The sequence below is a fragment of the Brachionichthys hirsutus genome, chromosome 20, assembly GCF_040956055.1.
Source record: "Brachionichthys hirsutus isolate HB-005 chromosome 20, CSIRO-AGI_Bhir_v1, whole genome shotgun sequence".
Taxonomy (NCBI): Eukaryota; Metazoa; Chordata; class Actinopteri; order Lophiiformes; family Brachionichthyidae; genus Brachionichthys; species Brachionichthys hirsutus.
Window position 1 is genome coordinate 1,632,228 of NC_090916.1, and position 13,667 is coordinate 1,645,894.

Genomic DNA, 13,667 nt, shown 5'->3' on the forward strand with positions numbered 1-13,667 from the left:
CAAAATATAGATGAACTGGAGGCATCATGGTTGAAAATATTCACTGGCTTCAGCATGCATTCATCTGCTTTCCATTTCTGTACCTCGTTTGCCCACAAGCCTGTGTTCATGTCTTTGTCCAAGCAGGACCAACGGCCTCTCTAAAATGCCCATATGCAGTCAATCCCCCCCCCCCCGGTTTCTGATTTCCTTCCCACCCCACAGACGCTCATGTTACTTGGTAACCCTAGACAGGGGCAGGGTTTGTGTGACGGCCCACGCCGGACCCTCTCTCGGCCAGCTTTGCGGGGTTTAGGGTATCGGAATGTCTCATTTGAATGTTTTTGCTGCAAAATGTGTGACAGTAACGGGATGAGAGGAAAGGCACCTATTTGTGTGTGAGACCACACAGTTGTCACCGCAATACAGTATTGTGTGATTTTTGTGTTTATTTAATTTAAGCAGCTGCAAGATAATTTCCTTTGTTTGGCAGGGATCGATATTTCCGTTTTAATTTAGTGATGACATTTTATATGCTTATATGCTGCTCCCCTACAGTACCTGCAGGTTCAGTGTCCCCGAGACAATGTCCCAGACGCTGTCCCCTGTTACCCCCCTGCTGTCCCACCACAGCAGCTGCAGGTTCAGTGTCCCCTGGGCAATGTCCCAGACGCTGTCCCCTGTTACCCCCCTGCTGCTCCCCTACAGTACCTGCAGGTTCAGTGTCCCCTAGACAATGTCCCAGACGCTGTCCCCTGTTACCCCCCTGCTGTCCCACCACAGCAGCTGCAGGGTCAGTGTCCCCTGGGCAATGTCCCAGACGCTGTCCCCTGTTACCCCCCTGCTGCTCCCCTACAGTACCTGCAGGTTCAGTGTCCCCTAGACAATGTCCCAGACGCTGTCCCCTGTTACCCCCCTGCTGTCCCACCACAGCAGCTGCAGGGTCAGTGTCCCCTGGGCAATGTCCCAGACGCTGTCCCCTGTTACCCCCCTGCTGTCCCACCACAGCAGCTGCAGGTTCAGTGTCCCCTGGGCAATGTCCCAGACGCTGTCCCCTATTACCCCCCTGCTGCTCCCCTACAGTACCTGCAGGGTCAGTGTCCCCTGGAAAATGTCCCAGACGCTGTCCCCTGTTACCCCCCTGCTGTCCCACCACAGTACCTGCAGGGTCAGGGGGCTGAACATACCATCCTGTCACCAGAGATGTTCAGGAACCTGCAACACTTTCCTGCTACCCCACAGATGGTAAGCAAATCTACTATTTTTTTACTTAAATCTAAATTCTCAGGAGGGTTGGGGGTTAATTCAGGTGACACCTTTGGAGTTAATCTAATCACTTATTCTGCTCGTGCGTCCAGATTCGGGACCTCCCAGGGGTAACCATCCATGAAAGGGTAAACACGCATATGCAGCTTGTAATACTGTAAGTAACAGACACAAGGATGAAAGCAGCCGCTGATGCTCTCGCTTTGCTTCTGTCATCTAATGCCTGTCATCTCTGTGAAGGAATGGACAACCATTCTACGTTCTACACAAGAGCCAAGCAAGACAAAGAACTCCACGAGCAGCAGCACCCAGAATGGTCGGCGAGCGATAACTATGTAAGCAGAGACACTTCATGCTTCGTTCTCTACAACATCACCACCACACACCGTTTGTCCTGAGAGCTGATGAAACTTCATGTTTGCTTCTGTGCAGGGCAAGAAGAGGAAGAGAGAGAGAAAGCACTCAGTCCTCGGCCATTCATCTGCTTGAAGATGACATTATTGTTGTTGTTATCCATTCATTCAGATTACAGGGATGTCTTCAGCATTCCTCTGATGCCTTTGTCACTCCTCATTTTACCGTGCTTTTTGGATTTGTATCTGCCTGTTGTCGTTGCAGCTGCTTGATCGCTGTCCTGTCCGTTGCTTGCATCACGTTCCCGTAAAGCAGTCTAGACTGTATGATGTTAATGGAGAAAATCTGAGCCGATGCTTCTCTCAGCATCTTTTCATCTGTCATTTGTACAAACAGCTGCTCATCAGCAGATCATTTCCATATCATTTATATGTATATATATATATAAATTCGTTTTTTGTTGTATTTGTGGAGCTTTTTTTTTTTTTACCAATAACTTCATATTGTACAATAAACGTCCAATGGTAATAATAATAATAATAATAATAATAATATACAGGCACTAGAATAGACAGCAACGTAACGCGCGTCACTCCTGCGTCGCTAGAAAACGAAGGACCCCTGGATTCTCCAAAATCATAACGCGGGCTGCGGCAAGCCTCAGAAAGCTGCGCAATTTTTTCTGCCAAGTTTGTACTTTCAAATAAAACTTTAACGGACAAACCTCGAAACATATGCAAATTCAACGTTTGTCGATGCAGCCTCACCGCCGAGGCGAAACGATTTTCTTCTGGACTGTTTAAAAACGAAAAACACACGGCTAATTCAGCTAGCTTAGCGCTAAAGTTGCTGTCGCTACGCAGTTTCGTTTCAGTGAAAACACCGTAAACACCCACACTGACACCAACTAGCCGAGCCCGATTAGCTTCGAGTTCTTATTTGAGAATACATCGGAGTGGCATGGGTCTGCTTTGCCGAGCCTCGACACCTCAGTGCTGCTAGCTGCAACAGAACCACAGAGGTAACGCTCTGAAATTATATTGTCAAGCTTTAACATCAATCTGTTTATCATGCAGCCTTTGGCTCGAGGTTAACACGTGTTTGCCTTCTATCCAATGTAAAGTTAGCCACTAATTCTATTAAAGTCAAGCCTAATATAAGAGTTTATGAGCCTAAATAAAGTGTCATTCATAAACTCATCAGCTTGGCAGTTTTATTTTACTCTATGCGTCCGACCTGTTCTGATTGTCATCTCTCCTCCAGCCATGATGAAGAGGAGAACCGAAGAGGCGTCTGTCCTGCTGCACGGGACTAAAAGACGTCGCGATGACAGCAGTTCAGATGAAGACTCGCAGATATCCACACCAGGTAGATCAATCATTTTATAACTTTATGAGGTCATGCAGATCGTCTACATGAACGATTGAACCTTCGTGGCTTTGGGTTTGTTTCAATGTAGATTTTGTCCCAAACGAGTCCCTTGATGGTCCAGAGGACCTCAGACCAGGACTCGCATCAGGCTCAACCTGCGGTGGCGCCGACGGGACTCAGAACTCCAGTTTCTCGATGTACAACAGCGTGTCGCAGAAACTCATGGTAATGTTTTACAGCTTGAGGTGTCGCTGGTTATTAGACAGTTTAAATGTTATACATTTAAACTGTTATTTTCCTAAACCTTATATTACATCTTGCATCTAGGCCAAGATGGGCTTCCGCGAGGGAGAAGGTTTAGGGAAGTTTGGCCAGGGGCGCAAAGAGATTGTTGAGGCTTCCACTCAGCGAGGGAGGCGGGGCCTTGGGCTCACACTGCAGGGCTTCCAGGGGGAGCTCAACATCGACTGGCGAGAAGAACCAGAGGTACGCAGTCGATAAAAACGGAGTTCTGTGTTACCTGAGTATAATATTTGTCATTCCTGAGAGCCATTTCTAATGTTTCTATCATTCGTTGTGTCCTGTCTTTTGCGTTATCTCTCCAGCCGAGTACCACAGAGGAGGTGACCTGGTTCCCAGAATGCACCACAGAAATTCCCGATTCAGACGAACTGCGGGACTGGATGAATGTTGGACAGGTTAATACACACACACCAACACGCACACGTATACTGGACACAGTTTCCCCTCCGGCATATTCTCTGCCCTTATTTGTTCTTGAATGCTTATAGAGAAAACTAAAGATCGAGGATGAGACAGAATTTTGCACCGAAGACTTCCTGCAAACTCTTCTGAGACACAAGGTGAGTTCTAACTTGGTTTTCATTGTAGTGCCTTTTGTTTTTTTTAGCTCATAAACATGAAATAACAGATTCCAGATTGTATATATGCCGTGCGGTTGATCAGAGAAGTAATCCGGATGCTGAGCTGTATGTGGGTTGAGTTCTTCCTCTGTGTCCTCTGATAACGCTGTCCTTCACTGCATGGCTGTTTATAAGGACATTAGCTAAAGGTCTGTGTATTTTCCCCATTACTAGACGGTCCCAAGTCAATATCGTGTAACAAACAACCCTGAGTTGTGTTTCTGTTTGTGTTGTAGTCGGTGTTTGACAACCTGGAGGGCGAGGAGATGAGGCGAGCACGGACACGCTCCAATCCCTATGAGATGATTAGAGGAGGCATCTTCCTCAACAGGTCAGTCATTGGTCAGCAGCGGTTTGGATGTTTTATTTTGTTCATTTGTATTTTGTGTGCAGAAATAATGGACAGAAAGCAAATTATTAAAAAAAGAAAACGGTACATCAGTCATTCCTGGTTTGATAAAACAACCGAGCGTGTTTTCTTCTTGATTGTTTATGAACTTGCGAGTAATAATCTCACTTTTCTGGGCGATGTGTTCCCATTCAAGGGGTTAATGCCAGATGAATGTTCACGTTAAATCTTAAAGGTTTAATTCCGTAGCTGTCCTCTAAAGGCGGGGACTCATGTCGTGCCCTTCCTGTTTTAGAGCAGCCATGAAAATGTCGAACATCGACCACTGCTTCGACAATATGTTCACCAACCCGAAGGATTCTCAGGCGGTGAGTGGATCGAGCGACGAGCTGCAAAGGCTCGACATGTAGAAACGTGATGAGCGGCTGGAAACGGACCCCCCCCCCCCCCCTCGCTGTGTAGAAGCCGCTGACGAAGGACCGCGAAGGCGAGCTGCTCTACTTCGGGGACGTTTGTGCCGGGCCGGGAGGATTCTCCGAGTTCGTGCTGTGGAAGCGGCGCTGGCACGCCAAGGGCTTCGGCATGACGCTGAAAGGACCCTGCGACTTCAAACTGGAGGATTTCTACGCAGCGCCGAGCGAGCTGTTCGAGCCGTATTACGGTATGCACGTCACTTTGAGAGGGGGAGCAGAGCGGTTACGTCTCGGCGATAACTCGACTCCCGCGCTTCCAGGTGAGGGAGGAGTGGATGGAGACGGCGATATCACCCGGCCGGAAAATATAACCGCCTTCAGGAACTTTGTCCTGGAGAGCACAGAGAAACGAGGGCTGCACTTCCTCATGGCAGACGGGGTCAGCTGCAGGCGTTCCGTGGTTTACTCGCCGTTGTTGGTCCACCTGAGGCCTTTAGCTTTGCGTTTACTGTATGGATCACTTTTGGTTTTGAAGGGCTTCTCTGTGGAAGGACAAGAAAACCTCCAGGAGATCCTGAGCAAGCAGCTGCTGCTGTGCCAGATCCTCACGGCGCTCTCGACTCTCCGGACAGGTCAGTGCACGGACGGGCCCATCGTCCACGCATCGGGTTTCAGGCGACGATCACAGTGTTTCTCTTCGTCTTCTCCAGGTGGCCACTTCGTCTGTAAGACCTTTGACCTCTTCACGCCGTTTAGCGTGGGCTTAGTCTACCTGCTGTACCTCTGCTTCGACAGAATCTCTCTCTTCAAACCCGTCACAAGCAGACCCGCCAACTCTGAGAGGTGCGCCTTGGTGTCCGTGTGTGTCGCTGCGTAAGAGGACACGGCGGTGCTGGCCCGGTACGATCCCTCGTCCCGGGCCAAGCGAGGAGGGGCGATGTCTGACACGTTTTATTCCTGGGGCTTAACTCCAAAGCAGCTTCAGCGTGTACACGGAGCTATTAAAGCAGCGCATTTGCTGCTGTTTTTACTTCCTCGGTTTCAGGCTGAGTTTCGGTTTGTGGGTCTGTCTCAGATGAGGAGCTCCAGTGAAATGCGCCGAGTTATTAGTGAATGTTTACACGACAGAAAATGCAGCTTTGAACAGCAGGCGGATCAAGATAAATAATATTTAATATTAATTTAATGCACGTCAGCTGTCTGCTCCTTTGCATGAATCACAGCTCGGTCTTTAGCACTTGTCTAAGCCTCTGATCACTGACGGCGCGCACACACACACACACACACAGGTACGTTGTGTGTCGCGGTCTGAAGCCGGGATCAGACGCCGTCAGAGAATACATGTTCAGAGTCAACCTGAAAATGAACCAGCTCAGGAACACGGACGCCGACGTCACAGATGTGGTTCCTCTGAGCATCGTCAAGGAAGACGCTGATTTCTATCAGTACATGGTCAACTCCAACGAGAGGTAGAGACACGCAGCGTCAGAAAAAGCCTTCGTGTTGGTTTCAAACTCATCGACTGACAAAGGATGCGTTCGCTCTGCAGACTCTGTGCGGTCCAGATCAAGGCCCTGGCAAAGATTCAGGCCTTCGTCGTTGACCCGTGAGTGACTTCTGGGGTCGTGTACTTTATACCGGACTGTGTTTATGCAGGCAAAAAAGAGGAGTGACGTTGTATTTGTTTCTCTAGAACTCTGTCAGAGCCGAGGCAAGCGGACATCAGGAAGGAATGTCTGAAGCTTTGGAGGGTTGGTGGAGAAACTCCCACAATGCACTCATTTGGACTAAAACGCAACAAAGTACTGCACCTTTAGATGTCATTCATTGTTCAGATGCATTTTATTTCCAATTCCAGGTCCCTGATAAGGCCAGAGTCGCTCCTGCTTCCGCGGACCCAAAGTCCAAATTCTATGAACTTGTTAAGGTCAGTTCATTAATATGGGATATTTCTTTACACCATTTAAAATGAATTGAAAGTAGAAAAAAAAGAGCATTTTGAGTGCACGAGTAAAGTTTGGATATCCCCCAATGTTGTTGGTCCGGAACCAGATTTTTGAAGAACTATGGACGTTTAAAATGTTAAAGTGTTCTCTTTCTACTGCACCTCAGAATTCAGATGTGGAAACGCTCCAGTCTAAACTCACGCCTCTCAACTCCAGCACACTTGAGAAACTGCGGCATGTCCTGGATCACAGGTGCATTGTGGGAGGCGGAGAGCAGGTCTTCCTTCTGGGGCTGGGGGTGAGTCTTCAGAGACACGCCGCACCTAAATGCAGCTCTTGAACTTGAGCCCAGTTTCTGTTCTTGACGGCAGGAGGCGGCTCACGGATCTCTATCAGCTGTTTTACGTTTCTCCTCTCCTCGCTGTTTGTGCAGAAGTCTCAGATATACACGTGGGATGGAAAGATGCCTTTGCGTTGGAAGAAACTAGAGAATTTCAAGCTTGAGCTGCCAAGGGATACACTTTTAAGTGTGGAGATCATCCAGGAGCTAAAGGGCGAGGTGAGGAGAGAGGAAGAGGGATTCTGGGAGCTGGTTTACTGATACCTCCGCTAAATCAGCGGCGATGGAAATACACTCGAACAAAGTCGTTACTTGTTTCTCGTTCTTTGCGTTTCACCATCATCAGGGCAAAGCTCAGCGTAGAATCAACGCGGTTCACGTCATGGACGCTCTGGTACTGAATGGAACCGATGTAAGAGATAAACACTTCAACCAGAGGTACGGCACGCCGCCGCGGCACACGGCAACCGGCGCCGGCTGCTTTTCTGTTCACTAAAAGCCTCTTCCTGTCCAGGATCCAGATGGCTGAGAAGTTTGTGAAGGCAGTCGCCAAACCCAGCAGAACAGACATGAACCCGATCAGGTGTTCGACTATTGATTAGAGATGTTATCCACGGGGTTAAATGCATGCCTTGTCATTTAGCCGCAGAGATCCTTTCTGACGGCGTATATAAATACTGGAGGGTGTCTGGGTGCTTTAGGCGTGAAACCCATCAATGTTTAACTAACCCCATGGCAGTTTGTGTTAAGAACGAAAGGACTTGCCTCAGACACAAAGATTTACTGTGTGTGTCTTGAATGTAACGTCTCTCATGTCAAACAAGAGTGAAGGAGGTTTACAGGCTGGAGGAAATGGAGAAAATCTTCGTCAGGTACGACCGAGCTCACCGTCATCATCATCATCATCATCAAGTCAAGTTTCATAGAAGAACTTTTTTCTTCTTTTCCTCGTCCAGACTCGAGATGAAGGTGACGAAGAGTTCCGGAGGCGTCCCGCGTCTGTCCTACACGGGCAGAGATGACCGACATTTCCTTCCCACAGGCCTTTACATCATTAAGACCGTCAGCGGTGCGTAGACGCGTCTGTGTTGTCCGCTGATCGAGGGCGTCGAGTCGGGGAGCTCTGATGTCTCCCCCCTGTTCTCAGAGCCGTGGACGATGGCATGCAGTAAAAACTCCAAGATGAAGTTCTTCTTCAATAAGATGACCAAGGAGTCCACCTACAACATGCCCCCCGCTGCTGCTGCCCCCTTCCAGTGAGCGCCTTCCTCTCTCCACACACACACACACACACACACGCGTCATCAGTTCAGCCCTGATTTTAATCGGTTTGCTCTTTCTGTTCCGTTTGCTTCTGTCATGGCAGCCCTTTGACACTTTCTCCCTCTTCCTGTTCAGCGTCTGCCACTCTGAGCGGCTCTTCTGGGCCTGGGTCGACGGGGTGATCGTCCACGACTCCCAAACGCGAGTGGACCCGGAGAAACTGTCCAAAGACGATGTTCTGTCTTTTGTCCACCAGAATTACCAACCCTGAAAGGAGGGGAAGGAGGGCGCTGTCGTTGTCACATGCTGCTTGGATATTTATTTTGACAGTACAAAGGGATTTACCAAACGTTCTATGGTCTCATAGATGCATTTATTAAACTGATAAACAACTTTAGGGCCATTTTGAAGCCTACTATTTCATATTTCTAGGTTGCAACTGGACTTTCGGACTGGAGTGGACTTTTTATGATGTGTAGCTTGGAGACATCTCTGCCTTTTCCTTTGTCCCTGGCCCTGATTGATTGAGATTCACCTCACAGACTAACACACACACACACACACACAGAGCTGCTGTCTCTGCATTGCATGAGCCTCTAAGTAAACTTCTTACAGTTCCTCGTGTGTGTGTGTGTGTGCGTGCGCGTACGTCACCAGAGAGATGCATGTGTGAGTTTAATGAGGCTGAACAGAACTGTAAATGTTAAACTATGCACCTATAGCTTTAAACACCTGCTAGAGACACACGTCAGCGTCGATCCCCTTTATCCTCCCCATCAGAGCAGCATTGATGACACTGAATAGATGTAGCAGCGTCTCCCCGTTTGTGTCGGGTCTGTCGGACTGTGCTTTAGAGTTTGCTTTGACGCCAACGCCGCTGTGATGGTGATCGTGTTCCTTACATATCACAAAATGTTAGTATTTCTAAAGTTAGCCTTCGAATGCATTTGATGTAAATAATAGTAATGTAGTGAATAAATGCTGTTGTAAGAAAGCTACAGGCTCTGTGTGATGATAACCGCCTCGACAGTGCAGGGTCTGCTTTCTTTTCTGTGTCTTTCCTTTCTCTCTCTCTTATTGGACAGTTTTAACATTCCCCAAAGGCAAATACTGTGACTTTAATATCAAGTCTTTTAGCATCAATATTCTGGGTGACTCTGACCGGCCCCTGTAAGTCTAATTGGAAATGACAAAATAAACACATTTTCTAATTTTACCTCATGCATGGACTAAAACTGCATTCAGTGACAGTTCAGTGTGATGTTTCTGTGATGTCTTTAGGATGCTGAGAAGCTCCACACAACTTTCCAACAGCATATTAAACTTAAAATGAGTTTTAGAGTGAATGTGACTGAAAATGTTCACTAATATGAGTCACAAATGGTAAAACGTTCACATTTATGTTACCATTTTGCACTTTGAGACTTGGTTGCCAGGTATAAAGTGTATTATAAATAAAATATATTATTATTAGTAGCAGTAGTGCTCTTATTTTGAAAACGGGCTCACTCAGCCAACCGGAAGCCGTGGATTACGCAACAGGAAGCTAAAGCGACACCGTAAATTGAAGGGTAATTTCGTCCTTATCTTTTACAACATCAAAGAAAACAACATTATTTTAGCACCGCCCCAGACACTTAACGGCCGTTCTGAGACGCAGCCAATCAGATCGCCGAGATAAGATGATGTTTGTATCGCTGGTGACGTCATGAGACTCTGACAGGTCGTTCGCGTTAACCTGCACCACGTGACGCTTCACCTAACTCTCCCTTTGCTGCTTCCAGAAGTTCTTCTCGGAGTTTCTTTACGTTGAACCTCTTTGATCCAGTCATGCTGAAAACTGTGCAACAAGCTCTGTTCTCGACGGGACTGCAGAATCCCACATTCACCAAGGAGGGGAACGAGGTGAGCCCTTTGGGGGGGGGGGGGGTAATGAACCCTGAGGAGTCTTATTGCCTTGGTGGTTTCGGCCCTTTCTTTGTTTCCTGAAGTATCTGGACTCTCTACCAGTCATTTAGAACTGAGGAAGCCTCTTGGACGAGACGTGAAAAGGTTCCAGTCGTCACTTAACTCCATCGCGTATTGATTTTTCTTTTTGACCTGACGGATGAGTTGTGTGTGTTTTTAGCAGGGGGCCGATTATGAGACGCGTAGCTACCGTGCGGCTAGGTGGGCGAGCACCACTCTGAGTGGGATGCATCTGGACGCAGCCTTGAGCGGGGGCTTCCGCAGGCTCTTCAGCTACATCCAGGGCAACAACCACAACAGTAAGGACGACACGCTGCCTTCTTCTGTACTTTGAGGTGTTTTTTTTGGGGGGGGGGGGCACTACCAAACCAAATGCTACAGAATGAATCGGTGTGAACACAAGCAAGCGCCGATTCAATGCAAAGGTCAATAAAAAACCGAAGTGGACTTTGTTACTCAGCGGTTTTTCCTCAGAGCGCTTGCAGCATTTCTCTTTCGAGTATTTAGTACCTGTGTGTTTTACAAAAGCTGATTTACATGCCGGACCAGTAATGCTGCCTTTATTTCCATGCTTAATGGCTGTCAGGTGGGATTTTCTTTCTGCATTTCTGTCTTTGGACTCGGTTAAAATCGTTTCGCTATTTATCAGGTTTTGTGATCGACACACCGGGATTGGTCTGTGAAACACAACATTTTAGAGAAGCAACCGCCTCGCGTCCTGAGAGTGACCCTTGACCCTCAGAGGTGAAGGTGGCGATGACGGCCCCGGTGACGTGCCGCGTGGACCCCGGAGCCGGACCTGCGTGTGAATCTCACTTCACCGTGTCCTTCTTCCTCCCGGAGGAGTGTCAGGATAATCCACCGGCGCCGAGCGACCCGGATGTGTTCGTGGAGAACAGGAAGGAGTTCACCGCCTACGTCAGGTTGGGAGCAGAAAGCGACCGAGACGACACACGAAGCCTTAGAAGCAAATGACTTCCTGGCACGCACTCGCCTCCTCTTTGTTCTTTCAGGACGTACAGCGGTTTCTCCAATGAGAAGATGAAGCGCGAAGAACTCCTGAAACTCCTGGAAAGCCTGCAGAGAGACGGAGCGCCGCACGTTGAGCAGCCGTTCTACGCAGCCGGGTACGACAGCCCCTTCAAACTGACCAACCGCAGGAACGAGGTCTGGGTCCTCAAACGGGATCTCCTCCCATAATATACGTTTGAGTGTGACGACGCTCATTAATGGGGGAAAGAATCATTACACTAATAAAAGTGTGTTGGATAAAGTTTACGTCAATGATCTACATTTTTGAGTCACTGAAGGCCTCAAATAGGCCGAGGAGCACTAAGCTGCAGTGGAACAATATGTCCAGCAGATGGAGCTAAGGAGTCATGACATGGAGAATGTTTCTGCAAATATGCTTCATATTTTTCCAGTGAGGAACACGTTTAGATTTTTTTTTTGTATAGAACATAGCATCGTTGGTTTGATCCCCTCTTTGACGCTAGTTACAGGGACCAGCGTGGAACTTTGGGTTCTCCTCGGATGGGATCCGTTGGGACTAACAGTTGGTTTCCTGCTGTCCTGCTTCACGACGCTGGTGCTGAAGAAAGGCTGAGTCATGCTAAATCTGTACCAGTCATGCTGCATCGCTCAAGTCCGACAAAAAATAATAATAATTTAATGATCTGCTTGTGATCAAAGGCCGCTGTAGCCTCGAGGCCTTCAAAAAAATCTAGTTGATGAATTTATTTTAAAGCCCATTATTTAAAAAAAATAATCTACCTCAAAGGATTCTCTTTCCTTTTCTTTCTCTGTGTAAATGTGCCTCCGTATCGGGACTGCTGCAGAAGCTTCGCTGAGCTGCAGGGGATTCATTTCAGACGTCCTCCATGCTTTTTACCGGCCGGATGAATTCCTGGCCACCGTTCACGCCACCCTTTATTCCATCTCATCCTCCCCTCGGTCGGGTTTACATCTGCTGACTCATCCTTATTTATTTGTGGCCGAATTGTTCCGATACTCAGCAGAAGTGAACCACACACACACACACACACACACACACACCCTGTGTGTTGTTCCTCAGTCAGATCCATGTCACCGTGATAAGAGAGGTCAGTCAACCTTTGCTGAGGCAGCTGAACAGCTCGCTGCCGTTTCATCCGTTCGTCCGGCCTTTCTCCTGGAATCAGGAAGTTGAGGTTTATTTTAAACGGGAACAAACAAAGGCATTTCTTTAAAAAAACAGAAGTAACATTTTAGGCCCGAGCGCCTATCCTAGGCGTAAGGGGCTATTGCTTTTGCAACGCAGAAGACGACCTACAAACACAAATTTTGAACCAAGCTCAGAACCGGCGAAAAATTAATTATTTTATGTGTTTTAAAATTGGGCATTAAAAAGTGGCGCGCCAGCGCCACCTACAACAATCAAAATGCATTGTGCTTATGGGGAGGGGTCCGACACCAACTTTGTCAGACATCCACGAAATTTGGTACAGACATGCGTTAAGTCAGGGCAAAAAAAAATATTATTATGGCCACGCCCCCAGACACACAGGAAGGCGGCCATATTGGATTGAAACTTAAAAACTCCTGATGGCAGATGGCCATATAATCCAAATAACGATTTGACTAAACTGTGAGCTACTCATGCAGCTCAAATCTAAACACTTGTGAAGCACTCAGGACAAAAGCGGCGTGCATCGGCGGGTCAGCTCAACGGCCTGTCGGCCGGCGAGGGCCTACAACGCCGCCTGCGGCTTTAATTGGCTTTGTTCATCCCACAGCCCTTACTGTAAATAATCTGGAGGTTCCAGCATGTGTTTGCATGTCTTTTACTCAGAGGTTTAAATTTTCCTTGCAGGCTGACGTTACTTTCATACATCAAAGAGATCTGATTCAAAAATACTTTATCTGTGTTCTCTATTCTTTAGTTAACTTGCAGGTTGCAAACCTCTGAGTTAAGCATTTCCTTTAAAGGGTCATCGCTCATGTTACACTCCTATTTTTATGCTCACACATATGGATCGGCTGCTCCAGAGGAGTCTGCATTTCCTGTTTCGCCGAGTGGATTCTTCTCATCCATCAATCGTCTCGTCTTCAGCCGCCTTGCGGGTCACGGGTGTTGCTGGAGCCTATCACAGCTGAGGGATACGAGGGGATGGGTACACCCCGGACACATCGCCTGCGCATCGAGGGGCCACACATAGACAGCCACACTCACACACACACACCCCTACAGACAATTTGGAGTGATCGATTCACCTGAGATGCATGTTTTGGGAGATGGGAGGAAACCGGAGAAATCCCACGCAGACGCAGGCAGAACACAGCTGGGATTCGAACCCGGGACCTTCTTGCTGTGAGGCGGCGGCACCATTGAGTGTGGTTTCTGGCTTTAAAGCCTTAAAATCACCAATCTGAACCGTCATCGGTTCATCCGAGTCCAAAATATCGTCTGTGCCCGAGTGACAGGAATCCGCTGCAGGACGGGCAGCCTGAAGACCA

General features: G+C 48.0%; 2 protein-coding genes across 3 annotated transcripts; both read left to right on the plus strand.

Annotated features, from left to right (window-relative positions):
• Positions 1 to 2,867: 2,867 nt before the first annotated feature.
• On the plus strand, positions 2,868 to 9,171 carry cmtr1 (cap methyltransferase 1). The gene is made up of 23 exons (XM_068753762.1): positions 2,868 to 2,967; positions 3,059 to 3,195; positions 3,298 to 3,456; positions 3,576 to 3,668; positions 3,762 to 3,833; positions 4,130 to 4,224; positions 4,538 to 4,610; positions 4,705 to 4,903; positions 4,976 to 5,094; positions 5,191 to 5,287; positions 5,366 to 5,498; positions 5,945 to 6,124; positions 6,205 to 6,261; positions 6,349 to 6,406; positions 6,514 to 6,582; positions 6,768 to 6,899; positions 7,035 to 7,160; positions 7,288 to 7,379; positions 7,456 to 7,524; positions 7,766 to 7,813; positions 7,898 to 8,010; positions 8,089 to 8,197; positions 8,340 to 9,171. Exons 1-23 carry the CDS (start codon positions 2,868 to 2,870, stop codon positions 8,473 to 8,475), a joined length of 2,466 nt encoding a protein of 821 aa, XP_068609863.1. The 3' UTR covers positions 8,476 to 9,171.
• A 557-nt stretch (positions 9,172 to 9,728) lies between these two features.
• On the plus strand, positions 9,729 to 11,595 carry hebp2 (heme binding protein 2). 2 transcript variants are annotated; one of them, XM_068753913.1, is made up of 5 exons: positions 9,729 to 9,775; positions 9,989 to 10,109; positions 10,333 to 10,471; positions 10,915 to 11,095; positions 11,186 to 11,595. In XM_068753913.1, the coding sequence occupies exons 2-5, from the start codon at positions 10,035 to 10,037 to the stop codon at positions 11,370 to 11,372; spliced, it is 582 nt and encodes a 193-aa protein (XP_068610014.1). In that variant the 5' UTR covers positions 9,729 to 9,775; positions 9,989 to 10,034; the 3' UTR covers positions 11,373 to 11,595. The 2 variants fall into 2 exon arrangements, with proteins under 2 accessions (XP_068610014.1, XP_068610015.1); XM_068753914.1 differs by having other exon boundaries at positions 10,336 to 10,471.
• The last annotated feature ends 2,072 nt before the right edge of the window (positions 11,596 to 13,667 follow it).